Here is a 24,697-nt window from a genome sequence, read left to right on the forward strand (position 1 = left end):
TAAAAAGAGCAAGAAGAATAGAGTTTCAGCAGATTTTAGAACCCAATACCATTTAAAACCTTTTGTTGCAGGCACAAAAACTGAAGCATGGATCAATAGAACAGTCTGGAAAATCCAGAAATAGAAAGAAATGTTTTTAAAAATGTATCACATAACACAAGCTTCCCATAATAAAAGTGATGAGAAGATTAATTTAATAAATCAAATTGGACTAAATAGATAATTTGGAAAAACAATCAGATTAAATCCATATTTTTCTGTATACAAAAATAACCTCATAATGGATTAAGGAGTTAAATAAAAAAAAAAAAAAATTGAAATGAGAGCAAAACCAGCAGGAGAAGGAATAGAATATTTATCAGATTTGTGAAAAAACAGTAACTTCTTCAGCTTTGAAGCAGTGGAATAAATCATGAAGGAAAAAGCAGACAGATTTGAATACATAAAATTTAAAATTTCTGTACAATGAAAAAACTACAAGACGAAAATTAAAAGGATATTATATGGAGGACAATATTTATCTTGCATGTGACAGAGTGATTTAAAGCCCAAATGCTGTATATCCTCATCCAAATTTATAAGAAAAACATCAGAGCTTAAAATATAAATATGTAAAATATGAAAAAACAATGAATATATAGAGAAATACAATCAGTAAACAAAAAATAGAAAACTTGTTCATCCCACCCAAGTTAATACAATGTAAACTAAAACAAACTTGAGATAGGATTTTTCACCTTTCCAAATAATTTTTATCCCCAAATGACCTAATATGCCATAGTTAATACACTCCTTTCTTACTGGTGGCATTGTCAATAGATACAACCTGCTTAAAGATCAGTATCACTATACACAGCCAGAGTGAGGCTCAAAAACCACACTGATTTTCATAATCAACAATTACATACCTAGCCCTTTTTTTTCTGGAAATAACAAAAGCAAAAATGGGTGTTAGCACGAAGATGTTCAGCTGGTATTATTTACAGTGGCAAAATACTGGCAACAATCCAAACATCCAAAATTATGGGAATGGTTTTATAAATTTTGACACTGCAATACTATGACTATTACACAGAGTAAGACTTTTTTAAGCTTTTCCTTTATGGAGTTTAGTCCAAAAGAATGGAGAACGAAACAGAGCAAGAGCTCGAGAAAGAAGCAATATTAAGAAAAAATCATGTAATTATTTCCTTAAGGTTATCAAGCCTGGGCATGTTTATCAATTGAGGGGAGCAGAATATCAGAGAAATAAAGAATGGCAATTTGACAGGGAGAGAGAGAGGAAAAGGGAGGATCAGGGCAGAGAGAGGAGCAGAGGGTTGGATAGGGCCAGGACGCTGAGACAGCAAGTGGAACAAGTCCCAGGCAGAGAGAGACTCAGAATTAAAGGCAAGTTTAGGAATGTTTGCTGTCGAGGGGAGAGACTTTCTCTGGAGTCAAGAGGAAGAGATACTGAGACATGTTTGAAGTGAAGAAAAGGAAGGAAAGATTCGACCCTCTGAATATTCAAGTCAAGTTTCCTTCTCTGGCAGAATCAGGTAGCCTCGACACCAGCGAACACGTAATTCTGTAACAGTTTTAACATTTATTCAGTCAGCATTCAGTGCATCACTTTCAGCTAAAAAGGTAAAATGAGCAAAAGTGCCACCAGGGGGCAGCTTTGTTTCTGGTAAAGGGACTTCAAAGTCCTGTCAAAAGTACTCTTTTTCTTTTCAGCACAGGGTCCATTCTTTGTTTTGTGAGGATAAATATGGAATCGAGTCCAAAGCAATTTCCTTAATGGCTGTGTTGTGGTATGAATTTTGCTCAACTCAGGTGTGCAAAAATGTCACAATATTTTATTTCCTTTAAATAAAATCAAATTCAACCTCAAGTCAGCGTCCTACTGAGCCAGACTGAAAGTCAGTCTCCCTTGTTACTATGGTTCCCACAGCCCCAGAGGGTCTGCAGAGTTCCTCGGGGTCTCAGCCAGTGCTAACGTTTAAGTTGCTAGCCCATCTTCATTACTAGTGAAATGCTTATGATCCAAAACCTGGTCCTTTGATCTGCTGTGACGGTGCTGTATCCTCACCTGTTAGGGTATGGACAGAAGTTTCAATGTCTGGAACACACACGCACACACACACACACACAAGCACATATAGCTCAAAGAAGGGAACTTTAAGGTCGCTCATACCTACTCTTGCCTCCTGCATCCCTCTTTAGGCTTAAAGGAAATTCCTCCCCTCTGCCTGCCTCTCAGACCTCAAAATCCCTTACCTTCCTTCCTCTGTGGTCTCATCACTGGCTGGCTTAGGTTTCCAGAAAATCTAGGAAGACGGATGTCCTCATGCCACACGGGCCTCAAGAGAAGCATGGAGCCCAAAAGTATTGGCTACTTTGGGGGATGGGGAAAGGAGAAGATATAAGAACAAAACACGCCTTTACGTCTTAATTGTGCTGCTTAAATGTCACAGCTTTTAAAACACTGTTTACAAATCTGACAGTACTTGGGAACTTCTCACAGAAGCAGTGAGTTTTAGATTTCTTTTTCTGGGAGATAATAGAGAACTTGAGCATCCTTCAAAGTTGATGGTGGAGTGTGGGCAGACCACCAGATAAGCTTCCAGGGGAGGAACAAGACAGAGAATCTACATACCCTCATTTCGTGGGGCTTTCACAGTAACACTTTCACAGAAATAGGTAACAAAGGACTGACAAATTTAAGTCATAGCTGCAAACTAAAAACCTGAAGGCTGAATCCCACTGACAAATTTATGTTAAGAATTTTTAAATCCTTTGCCAACATTTAAAACAATAAAAACGAAGGATAGTTCATGCAAGTATCTTTATATCTAGCTTCCCTTTAAAAGTAAAATTAAAAAAAAACCCTGGCAGCTAGGCTCCATTCCCATGTGGTAGTCACCACTAGGTGCTTAGAGGCTGCTCCATTTAGCTGGGGCCTGGGCTCTCCAGTTTACCACAGGCCTCAACACTCCCTATTGTACTATACCTCATCCACTTCCCTCATTTATGTTACCTGTGTTAGCATCTGTAGGTATTTGAGTTTGCAACCCCTGTCAGAGTAAACTAAATAAAAATATACTCAGGGACACAGGGGTGAGTGTTGCATAAGCATTCATTAGGACCCTGACTTTCCTCAACTCTCTGATATATTTGGAAATTCAGATTTATTCCAATTGGTCTGAAATTGGAGCAGAGTCTAAAGAAACTGGCATATTTAAGAATGAACTTGGTTCATATGCAAACATTAGAGATAAGGCCAGTGATACTCTCAGCAGAGAATAGAGTACATGCATGTGTGCTGAATGGTAGACCCAGAGTACAAAAAGATATCGGTGAATGGCAGCTTTCGCTGTGTTCCTTGCCCACATTTTCCATCACTGCTGGATGGAGGTGCCCAGCAGATCAGTCAGTCACAAGTGGACACATGTTTACCGGTGTCAGTGAGCTGTGGAGGCCACCCACATGGGACTTCCTCTTTAAAAACCAGCCTCAACCTGACCTCAGGCCTATGAGCTCAGGCCCAGCCTGCAGAGACAACCAGCTTCACTTTGCTCAATTTTAATTTTCAGCAGATAGGCCCAGCTCAGAACTTCTTGCACAGTTAAGTAGGAAAGTCCAACAGTAGGAAAGTCCAACAGAAACAAGAGAGAGGAGCCTGTTAAATTTAAGAGAGAAAAATAAATGAAAGGAAAAAGAATTTTGTAACGAGACCATCTGTGCTTGTCTGACTTTCCCGGGGAGTTCAAGTTACTACACATGAAAATTCCTCATTGCGTTTGAAAAACAACATCTAAAGAACTAAAAGCAAAATAAGCAAGCAAGTAAAGATATAAATAACAATAATTTTAAAAATGTTTTCTGTCGGCATATTTAAAGATGCTGTTGAATACAAAAGAAAAATTGTGAATGTTCTCACTGTACATGCACATCCAACAAGAATTTTGTTGAAATCTTCTGTTTGTTGAAATTCTGTACATCCAATGAAGTAGAGTCATTTAGAAAGACTATAACTAAATAACTGGGGAGGAGAGATGAGCACAAAAGCTGCAAAACATTCACAGTATCCTCCATTCCTCAGCCAACACTCTCCAGCTGATTTCTGAACAAGGCCACACTTAGATCCGAAGTACATGAGTGGCTACTTGATCCTTAATTGCAGAGTGAGAGAAGAACAAAACTGATAACAACTAGTAAAATGTTTGAAAAATGATACATAAGGATATCGCTCCCTGTGAGAATATTTAAAACCACAGCATTTTATCTCAGGTCTTAATGGATTAAGAAAATGGCATCCAGTACATAGGAACATAGGAAATTCATTAGCAAAGCATTTTCAAAATCTACATCGCAGCCAATAGCAGAACAAGGGCAGCTGCATCAAAAATATTTTATTTAAAAGTCCTTTCTATATTAGATTTTCTTTAAGTATAAATTTTAAAGAAAGTACAGTTTTAAAATGAGTGACATCCATTAGGAAACAGTTTTTTTTGAAGAATGTATTATAGGCTATCTCACAAGGTTAAAAAAAAACTTATCTTTGAATATATAAAAGCACTTTGCTGCACCTTTAAAGAAACAGGTGTTTTTTTGTTCACAATCCAAAAATGGGTGCATTTGGCTATACCAATCTCACAGATGATGATCGAAAAAAAAATAATCAGAAGCAGAATCCTCAAAAATATGCAAAAGCTTTCAACATTTTTATGAACTCATGCACACCACAAAAAAACTAGAAGATGCCATATACAAACCACTGTCAGAGTAGTTAGTAATGAGTCCAGATATTTAGACTTGGCAAAACTTTCAAGAAATAAATGGGGTGTGGCCAGGGACTGTGAGCCCTGCCTAAAATCCCAGGAAGTGGCTGGCCTGTTTGGATGTCTTTGCTGTGAGGCTCCCAGTGGAGCACATCACCGTACCCAGAATATGTTGCCTCGTCTGCAAGTGCTGTTAATCAGAAACATGTCAAGAAGAATACTAAATTCTCTCCAAAGATATCTGACATATTATATCAAGTTATATCATCAGATAAACAATAAAACAACAAGCCCATCAAGTAGGCTCTGAAAGATTTATTCCTTCTCCACTGTTGAGAAGAAAGCAGCCTGTTGTTATAAATGATAATATTTGTCACAAATCTGCGGGCCAGCAAATAAAAAAAGTTGAAATGCCCATGCCTGAGTACAAAAAGACAGCTTGTTAATTACTTTTAAAAATGTAAATTTTAGTGGTGTAATGTAGAATTACTTATGAAGTATCTACAAAAGAGGAAATCTTCTGCATTAGAACACTGAGTAATGATGGGGCCAAACACACTAATAGAATTTTCTATTATATTCTTTGTGTCTCAAGCTTCCCAGTTTACCTTTGCTAATCACGGTGGGGCACCTTCAGAAGAAACAAACTCATATAAACAAATTATAGGGAGTCATTTTAGAGAGCCAAGTATAACTCTATCACAATGCTGGGAGCTTTCAGGAAGCCCTAGGAAACCTGTTCAGGAATGCACTACAAACCACCAAAGGCAATGCCTTTGAACTTAAAACCAGGGCAGGTACTGTGAGTATTTTAGTCAGAAGAGAGAAAGACAGAGATTGGAAGAGATCACAAATTATATCTCACATCTGGGAACAAGTGAGGAGTGAAAATAGTTTGCAAACTAATTATTTGAATACTGTATGATCATGGTCTCCAAACAAGATGATTCCCCATGGTACAAGAAGAAAAGACAAAAAAATCTCCTATTATAAAAAATTTATAATTCATCCTTAAAAATTCTATTTATATATTTTAAGTGCACATAGTACATGTGTAAAGTAATACATGTAGTTAATTTTAAAATAGTAAAGATGTATATTTGGGGGTGAATGCTCTATTTTTTAACTGTTTGGAGTACCTGGTGAAAACCTGGACAGCCTATGTCTAGATAACCATTCAAGGAAGCCTAGAGTTCCATTAGGTCAATTATTCTACACTTTGGTTTACTATTATTATTGTCTTTATTGTTTTAATAAAAGCATTACACAGTAATTGTAGAAAATTTATAAATTACAGAAAAATACAAAATAAAGGAAAAACCACCTAAAATTTTATCTCTCAAAAAATTTTGGTACCTATCTTCTGCCCTTTATCTGAGCATGTACACAATGGTTTACATATATATAAATATCTACATATATATAAACACAATTTTTCAAAATTAGTGTCACATATTGGGGCTGTTTATAACCCCTTTCTTCAATTAATCATATGTTCTGGATATATTATTTTGGAACAAAATTTTGTCTGTACACTATAATTTGTATTTAAGTTATGTGTTAAAATTTAACCAACTTCTGCAAAAATCAGTAGTGTTTTTATACACTAGCGATAAACAATCTGAAGAGGAAATCAAGAAAAAATTTCCATTTGCAATAGCAAGTCACAAATCAAAGAATCAACTATCTAGAAATACATTTAACCAAGGATGCAAAGGACTTAAACACAGAAAACTAGAAAACATTACTAAAAGAAGTCAAAGACAACCTAAATAAATGGAAGGACATTCTGTGTTCATAGGTTGGAAGACTAAATGTTGTTAAGATGTCAATTATACCCAAAGCAATTCACATATTCAATGCAATCCCAATCAAAATTCTAACAACCTTCTTTGTAGAACTGGAAAAGCCAATCATCACATTTACATGTAAGGACAAGAGGCCCAAATAGCCAAAACCATCTTGAAAAAAGCACAAAGTTGGAAGACTCATACTTCCTGATTTTAAAACTTATTACAAAGCTGCAGTAATCAAAACAGCATGGTACTTGCTCAAGGACAAGCATATAGAGAAATGGAATAGACTTGAGAGTTCAGAAACCAACCCTTATATCTATGGCCAATTGATTTTTGACAATGGGGAAAGAATGTCTCTTCAACTGATGTTGCTGGGAAAACTGGATATCTATATGCAAAAGAATGAAGGTGGACCCCTACCTCACACCATATACAAAAATGAACTCAAAATGGATAAAGATCCTAAATATAAGAACCAAGAAAATAAAACTCTTAGAAGAAAACATAGGGAAGCATCTTCAGGACCCTGTGTTAGGCAATGGTTTCTTCTTTACACCAAAAGCATAAGCTTTTGAAAACAGATAAGAGAAAGGCAAAACAGATAAATGGAACTTCACTGAAACAAAAAACTGTGTATCAAAAGACTTCATCATGAAAATAAAAAACGATAACGTCCAGAATGGGAGAAAATATTTGGAAACCACATTTCCAATAAGGGTTTAATATCCAAAATATATAAAGAAACCCTACAATTCAACAACAAAAAGACAAACAACCCAATTAAAATATGAGCCAAAGATTTAAATAGACTTTTCTCCAAAGAACATATACAAATGGCCATAAAGCATATGAAAAGATGTTCAACATCATTAGCCACTAGACTGGCTACTATAAAAATGGAAAATTGCAAGTGTTGGAGAGGATATGGAGAAATGAAAATACTCATTCATCGTTGGTGGGAATGTAAAATGGTGCAGTTACTGTGGAAGACAGTTTGGCGGTTCCTCAGAGTTAAGTAAAGAATTACCAATATGCCCTGGCAATATCACTTCTAGGTATATACCAAAGAGAATTGAAAGCAGGGACCCGAATGTTCCTAGCAGCATTATTCACAATTGTCAGAAGATGGAAGCAATCCAAGTGTCCATCAACAGATGATGGATAAACAAAATATGGTATATACATATATTGGAATACTATTCAACTATGAAAAGGAATGAAGTTCTGATACATATGACAACATGGATGAACCCTGAGGATATCACATTAAGTGAAAAAAGCTAGACACAAAAATACAAATATTGTACAATCACACTGATATGAAATAATTAGAATAAGCAAATCATAGAGTCAGAAACTAGAATACAGATTACTAGGAGCTGGGGTGGGGGCAGAGCATATGGAGTTAATGATTAATTCATTTAGAATTTCTGTTTGGGGTTGTAAGAAAGTTTTGAAAATAGATGGTGGTGATGGTAGTGCAACATTGTGAATGTAATTAACACCACTGTATTATATATTTGAATGTGGTTAAAAGGGGGAAATTTTAGTTATTCCAATTTAGCTATTGGAATAAAAATTTTTTAAAAACATAGGACTTTACAACACAAACAGTGAAACAAAGTATTTTCATTTCTCCACATCCTCTCCAACACTTGTAATTTTCCATTTTATAGCAAAATAACTAAAGTTAACGGTACAATTATAATATTTCAATTGTTACGAAGGTGCCACACTAATGCAAAGAATTAATAATAGGGAAAACTGCATTGTGAAGAGGGTATATGGGATCTCTATTTTCTGAATTATTTTTCTGTAAAGCTACAACTATTCCAATAAAAAATTTTAAAACAATTTAACTAATTTCCTATAGTTGAATATATAGGTTATTTTAAATTTTTTGCTATTTTAAATAGTATGGCTATGCCCTTTCAAGCAACTCTCTTCACCCACAATTCTACAAATATTTCTAAAGAATACAAATTTACAAGTGGAATCACTAGAAGAAACTATATGCAAAATTAGACATTTGATATGTTTTGGAAAGTTGCTCTTGAGAAAATGTGTACAATTTATATGCCTATAAGCAGCTTATGTGAGTCGCCTGACATTCTCACTAACACTAGGAATTAACATTAAAAACTACAGTAATTTGCCAATTTTGATTAGTGAAAGGTTACCTATTACTTAGTTCCTAACATGCTTGCTTTCTAGTACAAAAATCAGCCTACTTCCTGGGGGCCCTTAGTGCACAGGTCTCAACATTTGAAACCATATAGGTCAAGTTGGAAAAATACCTTAGACTCAGACATAGAGGCTTTTGAATGCCAAGCAGATGAGACTAGACTCTACCCTGTGGATCAGAAGTTCTCTCAAGAGGGATGGTACTGCACCCTCAGTGAGCATTCTGGAAGTTTCGGGGGGTGTCTTCAGTTGTCACAATGTTTGGGGAGTGTTACTGGCATTTAGTGGGTGGAGACCGCAGATGCTAGCTGCCTAGCAATATGTGCAGCAATCCCTAGCAAGGAAGAACTGTTTCTCATCTTGCAAAACTTTCAGATGCCCTACTGGAAATGCATGAGGTGAAAAGCCTCATTATAATTATTCAAGCCCAGAACTTAACCCTGTTTTTACATGTCAATGCAAAACATTCTGTGCCCAGTTTTTATAAACATTAAGTTCCTCATTACCACGTAAACTAAGGAAAGAACGTTTTCTTCAGAATTTTACCAAGAGTTGGGCACCATTTTGTAAATTATGTCACTGATACCACACCATTCCTGCTATTTGCATCACCAATGTAACTTACTTACAACAGTCTGCATGTATCAACGGTTTGCATGAAATATGAGCTAGAATCTTATTACCTCATCATGTCTTCTAATGGGGTCATGCCCAAGCCAAGCATTGACATATTGAAATAGATATTTTATTATAAATTAGCTTTTCTTCTTTATATTACATGCAAGCTCTTATATTGCCCATTTACAAAATCGTGTGCATATATAGGTCATATTTTCTATCATTTTTATTTTAAAAGAGTTAAGGGGCTATTAACAATATTTGTTATAAACAGCAGCTGTCGGGTCTGATGGCATTGAACACCCCTGCTCTGGGGCATAGGACACTGTTCAGAGGCTTTTAGTAGCTGAGTGACAATACAGGGCAGAGTTGGAGGTAGGACTGTGCAGAGAGTAAAGAAAATAAACTAGGAAAGGAGATGGCAAGGGGCAAAGGGACCAGAAAAGAGGTGAATACTGAATCTGGGCAGGGTAGTAATGAAGACTTGGAATACCGCAATGCCTGAAAGAATGATATGGAGAGCACTTTAAGGAGGACATCTTAGAAAATGAACTTGTTAGAACTCAGTGACTGAATACAGTGTCACAGAATGACTATCATAGTGTTATTAGACAGCAGAATGATTGTATTCTTAAATATAGCCTCTCATGTTTACACACATACCTACAAACTCGCACGCCTGCACACACATACATGTGCATGGACACTCCAGGCTCATTACCAAGTAATCCCTCTCCCCTCCCACTGCCAAAGGGAAGATTTACCACACCACTGATTCAGAAATTTTGTTTATTTATTTGTTTGTGATTTTCCACCCAAGATAAACCCCTGAAATAAATTTCAAGTGTACTGTAAGTACACTCCAGGTTATAAATCATACACATGCACTCTCATACTACAGTAAGCATAAAACCACATAGCTCAGCTATAGATATATATGTCTCCCTTCCCTCCCTGCCAAATTCATGCACACATGCACTTATACACAGAGAAAGAGAGAGGATAAGAGGAAACTAAGAACCTGAGGATCAACAATAATTTGTCTGCATCATACGTGTGAACTCATCAGAAGCAGCCAATTAGAATGGGATGATATTAGACCAAGGCAGGGGGAGGTATGATTCAAAATAGCAGACAAGCATTTCCAAAGTGAGGGGATGGAGAGTCATGTATATTAACAGTGAGAGAATCACTGTTGACAAATACTGAGAAGAAAAAATCCCAATTCAGTTTAAATTTCCATTTAAGATTAAAAGTATATTATATTCTGAAATTATCTGATTTTACTCATATATCGATCCTTAGTTTCTAATTTTCTGAGAATATTGTATACATTTCTTTAAGTTAAGGAGGAATGAATAAAAAAAGATCCCTAAACAAAATGGGACTATCTACTTATCCAGATTCATGTCCATGCAACCAGTATTGAGTCAGTAAAACAAAAATATTACATTCTTGATTGCTTTCTTGGCAATTGAAAAGTGATTTCTAGCTTAGTTAGAAAAATGGCAAGTATATCTTTCTTGATTCCAAGCAGTTTCTTCTCCCACTCCACTGAAAAATGTCAATAGCATTCCAGCAAAGCGAAAAGCATCCCTAGAAGCCTCATCATTAATTTCTCACATTGTCCAGATCCTGTTTCTTTTTTTATAGGTTACTTACCATCTGAAATGTATTCTTAAGCACCTTCCTATTTACATTGTGTGACAAAAATACAAGATGAAGCCCAAGGTCCATGCTAACTGCTGAAGCGGGTAATGAAGAGCTGTTTAGGCAACGACACAGGAGACACCACCCATATCTCCCCAGCTTTACTAGCTGCTCTTTGATAAGAGGTAGAATATTTATATATTGGCCATCTATTATGTGACAGAAAGGGTGTTCAAAGAGCTGTGAGTAAACAGAAAAACGACTCCAGTTTAAAAGGAGATGCTGCCAGGTGAGGTGATAAGTGGCCTTGATTTGCAGGCCACAGTCTGCTCTCCTCCCCCTAACAAGGCTGCAGTACAAGTTCCTGCTCCCTGCCATGGGAGACAGGGCTCCCACAATCCACTCTCGGCCTGCCGCTCTTGCCTCACTTCCCACCACTGTCCCTTTGCGCTCCTTTGTGCTCGAATCACACCACCCTCTCCTGAGCCCCTTTGTGCTGTGACTCCTTCTGGAAGTCTCTTCTGTACAATTTTCACCTGAACGACATCTACATACTGTTCAAGACTCACCTTGAGTAGATCCGCTTTCTTTTCACATGCTGGGGTAGATGTCCTTTCTCTCTGCTTTCCCTGCAAACAATGTTTAACTCCATCCAGGCAGTTGCTCATTGTGGCAGTTTCTTTACTCATTTGTCTCCTCAACTATAAGCTTCTCAGGGGCAGGAACCAAGTCCTTTTTTTGTTTGTGAGCGCTCAGTACATGTTTGTCGCTTGCCTGAGTGGGAAGTGTCCCTTTTTTTTCTAAAGGGCAAGTAGAAGGGCTATAGCCTATAAAAGTTGTTCAATCTATCATCGATTTATCCATTGAGAGTAGGGAGGAGTTTTCAAGTCAGAACTTTTCCTTACCAGAGTCATGGAGGCAACTGTGCTTCCCTTGAGTGGGAAGATGCAAGTTTAGGGGATTGCCTAGCTTTGGGGGTCCCAACCTATTGCTGCCTCTCACTCTATAAGTGATGACTAGAGAATCTCCAGGGAAACTCCCCCAGGGCTCACCTTCAATATAAGCTATGCCCATTCAGCAGGGCAGTGGGATCAAGTGGTGTTGACTCATGAGATTCCACAGTTCTTGGAAACCTGGACTGGAGGAAGGATTTTAACTGGCAAGGCCAAATGAGGAGAAGTTCGGATGAGACATAAGTTCCTGGAGCCTGGAGCCTGGAGCTTCTCCTCAGTCTGGATGGTTAGCCCTCACCAGCAGTGTGTGTGATCAGTTGAAACACACTGCGGCATCTCTTTTCTCTTTTATTGTGTAAGTCCCTTGGGAGTGAGATCCAGGGACTTTGTTGAAAGAAAGGGCAGAGGGTTGCACACTCACAAAATGTATCAGATTAAGACTTTTAAAATTATTTCCAAGAGAGGATATATAGTCACAGATACTCGCTAGCAGAGTTGAAAGAAGTAGCCATTCATCATCCAGCTTTAACCTTGCATTAAATTAGCAGATTATACTCTCTGAAGGGCACTGTGAATTAGAACTGCTAATAAATTCTATAATTACCTTGCAAACAGCACAATTATCCTGAATTTGTTTGTGTGTGTCAAGCATGTTACCTTGTTAAGTGTAAACAATGTTTATAACTGTTTAGTAGTTTATTATTTTCGAATATACCACAAACCAACTCTCTAGATTTTCAGCAGGCCCTAGCAAGGCCTGCATAGCACAGAATTATTCATAGGATCAATAGACAATGAACATTTAATCAAAAAGAAAAAGGCAATTTACTTATTACTTACTAAATTAAGTTTTCCCCAGAACTCAGGTCCTTCTTCCATGTCTCTGAGGCTTGGTGGAATGTACCAAAAGCAAATATTGGCATATTCAGGCTGAGGATTAAGAAAATTTGAAAGTTATTTTGTTAAACTAAGACTTAGCTGAGAATGCAATTAAACATATACTTCTTAAACCCTTAGCCAGTTTCTTTCAAAGTGTGCATTACTTTGATGACAAATTAGAATCAGAAAGAGTGGACATTTCTTATTTGGGGACACCTGCTTTCCATTCTGCCTTACTTCTGATAACAGCCTACTGGGGAATCTTCTTCATCCCTATAGGTAAGGGATGACCATGACATCAGGAAAAAGCTTCATAAAATTTGGAGCTGACTCCACCCAGCTCTGACTGTCAGTTAGCACCTGAGACACATATGCCCAGAGATGCCCTTGTTTCTCCCTTTTCAAACTTGATCCTTGGGTTATTCTTATACTACCGTGTCCTTTCAGTAATTCCTCTCTCTGCTTAAGATAGCCAAAGCTGGCTTCTGTTACCCACTACACATGAGAAATGCAGATTTCCAGATTATCTGTGAGTTGATGACAGCCTGACAAACGTGGTCTTCACTAACTGGCCCTGCTTTCATGCTTGTCAACATTACTTTGACATAAAAAAAAAAAAAAAGGGAAGCATCAACTTGATTCCTGGCTCTCACACTTGAGTAAAGATGTCAATCAGCACGGGACTTGTTAAAAATGTAGATTCTCAGACCCTGGTCTCAAGATGTCCAGAATCTGACTAAGTCCCTCACAGGTAAGGTCAAAGAATTGGCATTTTAAGAAGTATCTCAGGTGATTCTGAGGCAGACAATGCATAGTCTATGTCTGAGCACCAGGCCACCTTCCCCAGTACTCTGTTTTTCTACAGACACAATTTGGCCAAGCATGACAGAATATTCTAGAACAGGCTTTAGACCAGCTGTTGTCATATACACAGAGACCTTCTCCAACACACATTCTGTCCTCACTGGTCAAAAAAAGTGGGAATAACACTTATGTTGGGGGCTCACAAATTAGACACACAGACTTGCAATCACCACAGATCACTGGTTCTACTCACTCACTCAACACCCACCTCATTTGTTGCTTAGCATTGACAAGATTTGAAATTACTTGCATTTTTCCACCACAAAGAAAATTTGTAGGTAATAAACAATGCTATAACAGTGTACGATAACCAACCATCAGAATTATGTTTCTGTATCAGTATAAAGGTCCAGAGTATTTCAGAAAGAGGAAACAGCTCTCATATGATATCTTAAGATCAAGACTGGTACTATATAGAGTTCCAATTTCAGTGAATTTTAAATCACAAGTGAATGCCCAGAAACATTCCCGGTGCAGCAAGATAAGTTCTTGATCTGATCATCTTTCACCTTTGTAATTTGTAACATCCTTATTGAATTGGAAAAAAAAAAAGCTACTACAGTTCTTTGAAATATCAAATCATTCAAAATGAAGTACTATGTAATTCAACTCAATTCCACAAATAAGAATCATGATACTATAACAGTTTTACAAATCTACCCAGTGTATAGTTGGATTTATAATTTATAATTGATTCGGTTTCTTTAAAATAGAATGTACTAGCCTTCAAAATTCTTTGGCAATTTAATGTGAATAAATCTTTTCAAATAAAGTAGCTAGATTAATTAGAATCCAGAAGAAAAATACACTAGTTACCTGTCACTAGATCCTAGAAATTGACAATTATCAATTTATTGCCTTTCGGCTCTTAATCAACCTTGTCTTGGTGCCCAGCAATAATGGAGCTGGACTCATATTTCTCCTTTGCCATCTGGTTCAATCTTAGACTCTGGCAGCAGAGGAAGCTGCAGGGACACTCGTGGAGGAAGGGAATCTTTTCCCGGTTCCCATGTGCTAACCTTGTTGATTTCCTGCAGAGTAGGTGGCTCTTTCAGCAGCAATGTATGGCTAGCAGCAAGTGCCCTCGCTGGCAGCTTCTCCCAGCGTGCCCCCTACAGGTGACTTCACATCAGAGGGTCAGAAGATGAATGGCTTTCCCTAGCACAATCCCTGGAGACAATTTCATAAGGCAATGCTGCCAGTTAAGGATCCTGTCTTGGTTGACTTCTTTGGCATCCCCTGTGAGTAGCTTGCAGTGAGTTCCGAGGCATGGCACCTCCCAGTGGATGGCTCTGCCAAGCATTCCAGAGAGTGGATTTCCAGTGAGTCCTGATGGTGCTGCACCTCAGTGAGCTTCTCTTCCATCCAGTGAACATGGGCATGCTCTCTCCTAAGGGGTCTGGGTCACAGCCTTGGGAGGGGGTGGCCTCTTCCTTGGGTGCTCTATCTCAGTCCTAGGGGTGGAAGTGCTCTCTTTATCTGCTATTTCTGTATTTTTCAGGGATCTCTTTATCTTTTATGAGGCAATCCCTCCTTACTCCAGTTCCCTGTTAATAATTCTTTATATTAAACTATCCCACTTCAAGTTACTGTGTTTTTGTTTCCTCATGGTACCCTGACAGCTACATCATTAAATTAGTTATTCTTTATCATTTCGTCGACATTATGAAACATTTTGTAATAGCTTTATCTGCTATCATAAGCACCATATTTTACAAGTTAGGACCTACACCTTTTGAGTAACCTTTTAAATTGATTTTCTATAGTAATTTTCTATGTAGATATTTTAGAAGTGACATATCTGGGTTTCCTTCTCCCCAAACATGGCTTCAGTGCTATGACACTTGAAAAATGCATGAAGCCCTTCTGACACTTTATTTTGTTGGAAGACATTTGATGCTCCATTGGGTGGAGTATCTTCACTGTAGTCATTTCCAAAATTATTTGAAGAATTGAAAAAGCATCTCTTTGAATGTTCACAAAGAACATACTTGAGTTTGTCCTGTCTCTTTGCCTCTGTAGCTTGTATTTGATATAGTGACTTCCTTCAAGGGGCTTCAAAGCTCTGAATAATTTCAGAGTAGAACCATTAACATGTCATTTAATTTTAATTCCCTTTACAGATGAACGTACTGACCTCTTGGTATCTTAGGAACACATTTATACTATGTTCTCTATATACTGGTCTTATTTGGAAAACATAAAAAGGAATCCACAGGTCTAGACCAGACAGATAATGAAGGGTTCAAAACAACCAGTAGCAGTAAAAGCACTGTCATAATCTTTAAGAATTCATGATGAAGTAAAGAAGTGCCATTAAAGAAAAGATAGACACATTCTATCCTGATTTTTAAATAGGAAAAAAAAATAGATATATTCTGAGAATTAAAGCAGATGCTCTTAGGTCAATTCCAGGAAGGTTTATTGAACAAACAATATGACATCACTTGGAAAAGAAATCAGTGGTCCCCAAGAGATAATACCTTGCATTCTCTAAAACTGAATCATCCCAAAAGAAAGTAATCTTCTTTGTTTATAATGCCATCAGGTCAGAATAATAGTAATAAGAAACAAAGCTATTATTATGCATTTTAATAAGCATAAATACAGAATCTAGAATATAGATTCAAACCATCAGTCCTGTAAGTATAGAATGATGAAAAGATGGCATGGTGGGTTTTATATGACTTCAAGATCATAGGTACTAAATGTCTGCTGGGACTACTGAAAAAGCTCCAAGAGAGCACTGGGTGGCAGGAAAGCCTGGGTTTTGGAGTCACATATATATATGGGTTTGAATCCCAACTTCACTATGCTTTTGCCTGGGCAAGCACTGAACTCTCTAAGCCTTAACTTTTATAACGTCTGTGACATTGTCTGCCCCACTGGGTTTGTCTGATGAGTAAAAAGATAATGTATTTCCAATATTTAGCACCATACCTGCCTCCAGGGCCTCAGAGACTAGTAGTGGAGCCATTACAGGTAGTTAATCTGCAATGGAATGAGCATTATAAAAGAAAAAATTTCTTATAATCAAAAAAATAGCTCCAGCGAAAGGAATAATGCACATATAGAAGCTGGTATATTCAAGAGGGTGGCAAGTGCTTGAGATGGATAGAAGGCAGAGGTAGGTTTGCTAAAGAGAAGGAGGTTGAAAATGGGATGGGAGCCTTTTCACAAAGTCTTCCTTACATGCCATGCTTGGGAGTTTGGGCTTGATTCTCCTGTCAATGTGGACTCACTGGAGAGTTTCAGTTTGAGGGACAGATTTCACTTTAGAAAGCTCACTCTGGTGGCAGTGTGGAGGATGGGGTAGAGTGGATAACCATGAAAAGCTACAGTGGTCCAACAAGATGAAGATTAAATAATGCACATTGGATTTAGTGATTAGGAGGTTGCTATAATCCAATAAAACAGTATAATAATATAACTACATAAGATAAATTGTAATGTACTTGACACATATTAATATAAGGTTCAATAATAATGAATAACTAGAGCCACCTAGAAGAGGGACGAATTAGTGAGTTCTCTGACAAAGGAAGTGTTCAGGCAGAGGCTGACCTCCTGTCACACACAGGCATTGCCAAAAGAGGTTTCCTAAATTGGGTAGGAAGGTTAACTTGAAGATCCTGCCCTTGAAAATCCTTTATAACTCTAAACATCTATGAAACCCAAGAAACTCTTCCTAATGTAGAATTCAGGAAGAGAATAACAAGAAGTTAAATAATTAGGACTCCCCCAAGAGATCAAAATAAATATGTGAAAGATAGTGTAAGAGTGAATATACCTCTAGGGAAATCCATTTATTAGATCTTAGATTCAACACAGAACACTAGAGATATGATTTTCAGGGGTCTATGAATAATGCAGAATTCATTTGAAATGATAACTTTCAATCATCTTCAAGAAGATGTGCATTATTTTTTGCTTCTTTCAGGAAAAGATATTCAAGTTCTGGGTACTCTGTTTTGTCATGTACACTTACTGTTTTAATGTTCCACTCAACACTCCTGCTGCTCTCTGTTAAACAGTGACTGTGTGTGTGTCTATAATTACAGACTTCAGTTTATGCTAAATTGAAAAACTTGTGGTTTCACAGGTCTGGGCCCCACTGAATCGTTGTTGAAAAAGAATACTCCTTTTCAAAGTATACATTATGATTATATTCAATCAATCCAAAGAAGGTATTTGTTAGCAAGAAGAGACTAATCAACTTGACACTTAGATGTGAAATGCAAGGACTAATTATTTCCTCTAAAGGAATACTAAGAAAAGAGGCAAATGCAGATCACATGCAAAAATAGATATATATAGGAACTGAGTACCATTTAGGGAGCCAGCTAATTCCTAGAGATAAAACACTGAGGGGCAGAAGGCCACCTAATGATTAAAACCCACCTCAACTTTCATTACAAGGATGTGAATGCTTGCAATTCCCTAAAGATGATGGTGAGTTTCCTCCCATACTTTTTTTTTTCACTCCTCCTTCTCTAGCTCCCTTACTTCTTTAAAAAAATTTTAAGTGTAGGGAGGATATATGAATAATTTTCTTAATAAGTTCATAATGTAGACTTTTTCTCAGCTCTTAAAAAAATGTATATTTCCAGCACCACTGGATCAGCTGGATCATATGGTCCAAGTAGCAGAGCAGCTTGCACAGCAGCCTGGACCTGTTGCAGAGCCTCATTTTGTTCCAGTCCCCATTCAAAACTGGAAGCTTTTCTGGTCACTCAGTAAATGGGCCAGAGTAGCATACCCAAATGAGGAATACGTTGTCTCCAAAATCCAAAGAGGCCAACTAAGGGTTGTGCCTCTTTTTTGGTCGTAGGAGGGACCAGATGCAACAGCTGTCTTTCACCTTAGAAGGGATAACTCGACAGGCCCCACACCACTGGACACCTAGAAATTTTACTGAGGTGGAAGGCCCCTGTATTTTTGTTGGATTTATCTCCTATTCTCTGTCACGCAAATACCTTACCAACAAATCTAAAGTAGTTGTTACTTCTTGCTCACTAGGTCCAATTAACATGATATCATCAATATAATGGACCAGTGTGATGTCTTGGGGGAGTGAGAAACAATCAAGATCCCTGCAGACATTATTATGACATAGGGCTGGAGAGTTGATATACCCCTGAGGTAGCACAGTGAATGTAAACTGCTCGCCTTGCCAGCTGAATGCAACCTGTTTCTGGTGGTCCTTACTAACAGCTATTGAGAAAAAAACATTTGCCAGATCAGTAGCTGCACACCAGGTACCAGGGGATGTGTTGATTTGCTCAAGCAATGATACCACATCTGGAACAGCAGCTGCAATTGGAGACACCACCTGGTTAAGTTTATGATAATCCACTGTCATCCTCCAAGACCCATCTGTTTTCTGCACAGACCAAATAGAAGAGTTGAATGGGGATGTGGTGGGAATCACCACCCCTGCATCCTTCAAGTCCTTAAGAGTGGCATTAATCTCTGCAATCCCTCCAGGAATCCAGTACAGCTTTTGGTTTACTGTTTTGCTCAGCAGCGGCAGTTCTAATGGCTTCCACTTGGCCTTTCTCACCATGATAGCCCTCACTCCATGAGTCAGGGAACCAATGTGAGGATTTTGCCAGTTGCTGAGTATGTCTATTCCAATTATGCATTCCGGCACTGGGGAAATAACCACAGAATGGGTCTGGGGCCCACTGGATCCACTGTGAGACAGACCTGAGCTAAAACTCCATCAATCACCTTACCTCCATAGCCCCAACTCTGACTGATGGACCAGAGTAACGTTTGGGTCTCCTGGAATTAATGTCACATCTGAACCAGTGTCTAATAATCCATGAAATATCTGATCATTTCCCTTTCCCCAATACACAGTTACCCTGGTAAAAGGCTGTAGGTCCCCCTGGGGAAGGCTGAGAGGAAGATTAACAGGATAAATTTTTGGCAGTGTAACAGGGTCCTTACCCAAGGGTACCCAGCCTTCCCCTCATTCAAGGAGCTCTAGATCTGTAAACTGTCTCAAGTCTGGGAATTGATTAAGGGGCCGTGACTCTCTGTTTTTGTAATTCAAGGTAGACTTTTGTTCACTAGAGCTAGAATTCTGCTTATACAGCACAAACAAGAATTTAGTAGACTGCCCATCAATTTTACTGCTAAGTACTCCATAAGTCTCTGCAAGTCAGATTATTTTGACTGCTGCCTTGAGCCCATTTTCCATTAAGGTAGCCCGCACACCTTGTCTTTGATGATTAACTGCTGCCACGTGGCTTCTACCAACTCGAGATCCAATTATCCCCATCATGTTTAAGGAGTCCAGCTCAGTGACAGCAGTTTCCACAGTAATACCTGACCTACAGAGAAGGGCAACTACAGAGCTCTTCAGGGATGATGGAGCAAGTCTCACAAATTTATTCCTCGCAGTCCTGGAAAAAGGTATGTCTGCTGGACATTCCAAGGGTGTGTGAGCAGGTCTTCCATGATAAATCCACTCTAACATTCCAATCTCTCTAAGCCTTTGAATCCCCTCCTCTACATTATACCAGGGCAATTCCGGCATTTCAACCTCTGGTAATGCCAGCCACCTTTGATTCATGTTTTAGCTAACCACGCAAACAAATTGTTAATGTTCTTCCTGAACATTCTTTGTGACCCCTCGACCTACAACACTGAATGCAGAATCTCTGTTTAGTGGCCCATATCAGTAAATTCAGCCTGATCCAACTTTATATTTCTTCCACCATTATCCCACACCCTTAATATCCATTCCCACACATATTCCCCTGATTTCTGTCTGTATAAGCTGGAAAACTCATACAGTTCTTTTGGATTATAGTGTACTTCCTCATGGGTCACACTTTGTACCTCACCCTTCAGGGCCTGTTGGGACTTTAGTCTAGTTATAGGTCTTGAAGCAAAGACTGGTGGTGGGTGTCATTAAAAAAATAAGAAGTATCCTTCACGCCATTTACCTCAGGGCATTCTGTTGCAATTTCATCTCATGAAACAGGATTAATTTCTCCAGACAGAGGAGTGAGGGCTGCTTCCGGAGTGAGGGCTGCTTCCTCAGGGGAGGTCATTACAGGATTAGCAGGCACTGAAGGGTTAATCTCTTTAGGTGGGGGTTGGATGGCAGGCTCCTCAGGGCAGGTGAGGTGGGGAAGCTGTTTCCTCAGGGCAGACCACTACAGGTATATATAACAATGACTCAGCAGAATCCAGGGCTCCATTGTCCTCACTGACATTATTATCTATCCATATGTCCCCATCCCAAGTTTCAGGATCCCATTCTTTTCCAGTCAATGCCTTTACTTTAACAGCAGACACCCCCAGAGGCTGAGATTTTAGTTTACGTTGTAAATCTGCTACTCTCACAATGAGACTCTGCGTCCGGTTTTCAGAAATCTCAAGTCTGCAGCAACAGGAAATAAGATTTTCTTTCGAGGCACACATAGAAACCATTACATCTATCATACAGTACTTAAGTTTTAAATTTGAAGCCTTTAGCTTGTCCCTTTCTCTTATAACTTTATCTAGCCTATCTAAGAGCAACCAGCCAACATCATTATACCTCTTAACTTTGCAAAACTCTGTTAAGGTGTCAAAAACACTGTCACCCAGAGCCTTGCTTCATACAAGAGTATGATTAGGAGAATCAAACAGTGATGTTTTGAGTATCTCCATTGCCAACTCATGCCATGGACTGTCAGTGCCATCTTGATTATTAGAAATGGAGTCAGCAATGCCCTTGAATCTAATCAGAGTATAAAATCAATTGTAAAAGCCCATTTTAAGATTCTGTTTCTCAAGAACCATTCCCAGTACCAAATTGTATTAGTTAGGGTTCTCTAGGGAAACAGAATCAACAAGAGATATCTATAAATATAAGATTTATAAAAGTGTCTCACACAACTGTGGGTATGCACAAGTCCAAATTCCATAGGGCAGGCAGCAGACTGGCAACTCCAATGAAGATGTCTGATGAACTCCTCAGGCAGTAAACTGACAACTCTGATGAATGTGTTCTATGAACTCCTCAGGTAACAAACTGGCAACTTCGATGAACTCCTCAGGAAACACTTCGCTGGTCAGCCGAAGATGAAGTGAAAGTCCTCCATCTGTCTCGCTTAAAAGTCTTCAACTGATTGGATTAAATCCAGCTGATTGCATTCTCTCATTGTGAAAGACAAGCCCTTCGTTAACGTAATCAGTCACAGCTTCAGCCAATTGACTGATGATTTAACAAACCAGCCTTCTGGTTTATTAACCATCCACAAATGTCCTTACAGTAACAGTTAGACCAGTGCTTGCTTGACCAGACACCTGGGTACCATTACCTGGCCAAATTGACACATGAACCTAATCATCACACTATTATAGCTCCCACAGCCAGAGAAAATACAGATATCAACTCAAACTCAAGAAAATAAAGAAGGCAACTCAAGCTCAAACTCAAGTCAATCATATACCTGTTGTTTCACCACTACATGCTTAAGTATGCATCTTTAAAAATTCCTAGACATTTTCTTGCATAATCATAATGCCATTATCATGCCTAACAAAATTATCAATAATTCCTTGGTACTATCTAACAACCAGCTGATGTTTGAAATTCCCCACTTTATTTCTTCAAGTCAGTGGCATGAAGGGAAATAAAGTGGGGTCTGGTGACGATCACTGTAGGTTCAAAGACCCTGAAGAGTCATAACCACCAAATGCAGCATATGGACCTTCTGGGATCCTAATTTGAACAAACTATCTGTAAAAAAGCAATATTGGAACAGTTGGGGAATTCTGAATATCAATTGGTTATTAGATAGTATCAAGGGATTATCAATAATTCTGTCATGCATGATAATGGCAATATGATTATGTAAAAAAATGTCCAGGAATTTTTAGAAATGCATATTTAAGCATGTCAGTTGTCTTGTACAATGTCCCAAAGAAGCCTTCTTGCTTCTTCACTATGTTACCAGAATATCATTTAAATACAGATTCTTCTGCAGTTACCGCAAGTTCCTATACCCCTAATTTTCAGCAACTTTGGAATCTTAGAGACTTCTAATCTGACACCTCTGGGGCAGTGTTTCCTGAACTTTCCTGAGGTCCATCACCATATCTCACCTGGATCACTGCAACAGTGTCCAAATTTGTCTCACTTATTCTTTCCTGGTCCCTCCCTCTATCCACCTACACCTGCATTCCTTTAATCTCATGACACACAGCATCATCTTTCAAAATGGATGCCAGACTCCTGTCTGCTTAAAACTCTCCAATGACTACACTCGGAATAAAAACCAAAGGTCTTACTGTGATATACGTGACCTCATATGATCTGGTCCCTGCCTACCTAATTCCCTCATGCTTAATGCACCTTCTTTAGATCCCTTAATTTAAAAACAAAACAAAATGAAAACTCTTCTTATCTTTAAGCCTTTGTGGTTTTTTTAATTGTTTCTGCCTAGAATAACTTTGTCTCAAACATCTGTATGGCTTGCTGTTTATCGTCATTCATTCAGGTCTCAGCTCAAAGATAATCTCAGAGAGCCCTACAGGAGCCAACCAAACCAAACCAGACTTCCTCACTTCCCCTGGGCCCGGCCCAGCATTTCACCCTATTGATGTCCACTATAGTACCTGCCACATCTGAAATTATCTGATCATTTATTTGTGTACTACATTATCTCCCATGAATCTGTTCTATTGTCTTCACAAGACTTCTCACTATCTGATATTTCCTATGTGTTCATTTATGTGCTTATTGCCTATCACTTTCCCTTTGAATATAAATAAGAGAGCAGGGACCATCCCTGTCTCATGTCTACAGTGCCAAGAACTGTGCCTGGCACACAGTAATTGCTCAATAAATCTTGCTGAATAAATGCATACCAAGAATAGCTAGATTGTTTACATATGGTACAGCTTCCTAGGCTGCAATCTCAGGGTGATTTTCACATTAGTAAAAACTGCTCTAAAGTACAATGTATATGCTATAAAAAGATCTAAGGTAACTTCTTTCTCCTCACATTTTATATTTATAAAAATCATAACTAGAAAATATTCTTCACATTTGATAACCATAAATTTGAGGGGACATAAAAACAATTTTCTCCACCTTTTTAACCACCTTATTTCTTATATACATAGCAAGCAATCCAAAAACATCAAAAACAAAATGACTTATTTTCCCATTGCTCCAAAGCTAAAATGTTCTCATTCTTTTATAAAAAGAGAAAACTATATGTATTATTGTACATTCACCTAATTGATTTTTCAGTGCAGGCACCACTATAGCACAAATGAATATTTTTAGTACAATCATTATGCAATTTATATATCAAGATAGAGGTCATAATTTATTCAGTGTTATCCTTGATAATTATTATTGAGCATTTTAATCTTCAATACTTAAAGGCAAGTGCGTTTTATGTGAATCCAACAAAGGAAAAATACGCACCAATAGAGTAAATTAACATAATGGACTCTATGAATAAAGCTAATGACTTGTTTCTAAGTCTGCAACAGAAAAACCAGTGAAATACAACAGACTAGAAAATTACCACTTTCATGACTGTTGACTGACAAAATCATGAGCACAATTCCACAATCACTTACTTCCATTAGTAACTTGAATCCTTCTCTTCTCTTGATTTCTTCCACCAAGTACCTAAAATGAAAACCATGGAAATATTTATAATATACAATCTAAAAATGCCAGCAACATGACTGACATACGGTGAAACTTGTTATTTCTAAGGCAGCAACCAGGCTTAGAGATATGAAGACACAGAGACACAGGTAAAAGTACAGGTATATACACAGCTATGAATTCAGACAGAGACACTCATGAACCTGCTGCAATCTCCAGAGGCCTGGGTAAAAACGTATATCTCTTTGATGAGATGAGGTACATCTTACATGTTAGTACCAGACTTTAACCTCAGTGTAACAACCAACATAAAGCAGATTTGATATACAACTCTAGATGTGTGGGTTTCACATT

The 24,697-nt window shown here is 38.1% G+C and overlaps 1 protein-coding gene across 3 annotated transcripts in view; it reads right to left on the reverse strand.

The window, feature by feature from the left end:
• The window catches only part of GADL1 (glutamate decarboxylase like 1), a 201,160-nt gene that overhangs the window by 58,378 nt on the left and 118,085 nt on the right, over positions 1–24,697 (reverse strand). For all 3 annotated transcript variants that reach the window (XM_037828498.1, XM_037828506.1, XM_037828515.1), the window contains 2 exons: positions 24,310–24,361; positions 12,805–12,894 (listed from right to left, as the gene is read on the reverse strand). In XM_037828498.1, the coding sequence (XP_037684426.1) occupies positions 12,805–12,894; positions 24,310–24,361 (142 nt within the window). The remainder of the gene's footprint in view (positions 1–12,804; positions 12,895–24,309; positions 24,362–24,697) is intronic.

The sequence above is a fragment of the Choloepus didactylus genome, chromosome 1, assembly GCF_015220235.1.
Source record: "Choloepus didactylus isolate mChoDid1 chromosome 1, mChoDid1.pri, whole genome shotgun sequence".
NCBI lineage: Eukaryota > Metazoa > Chordata > Mammalia > Pilosa > Megalonychidae > Choloepus > Choloepus didactylus.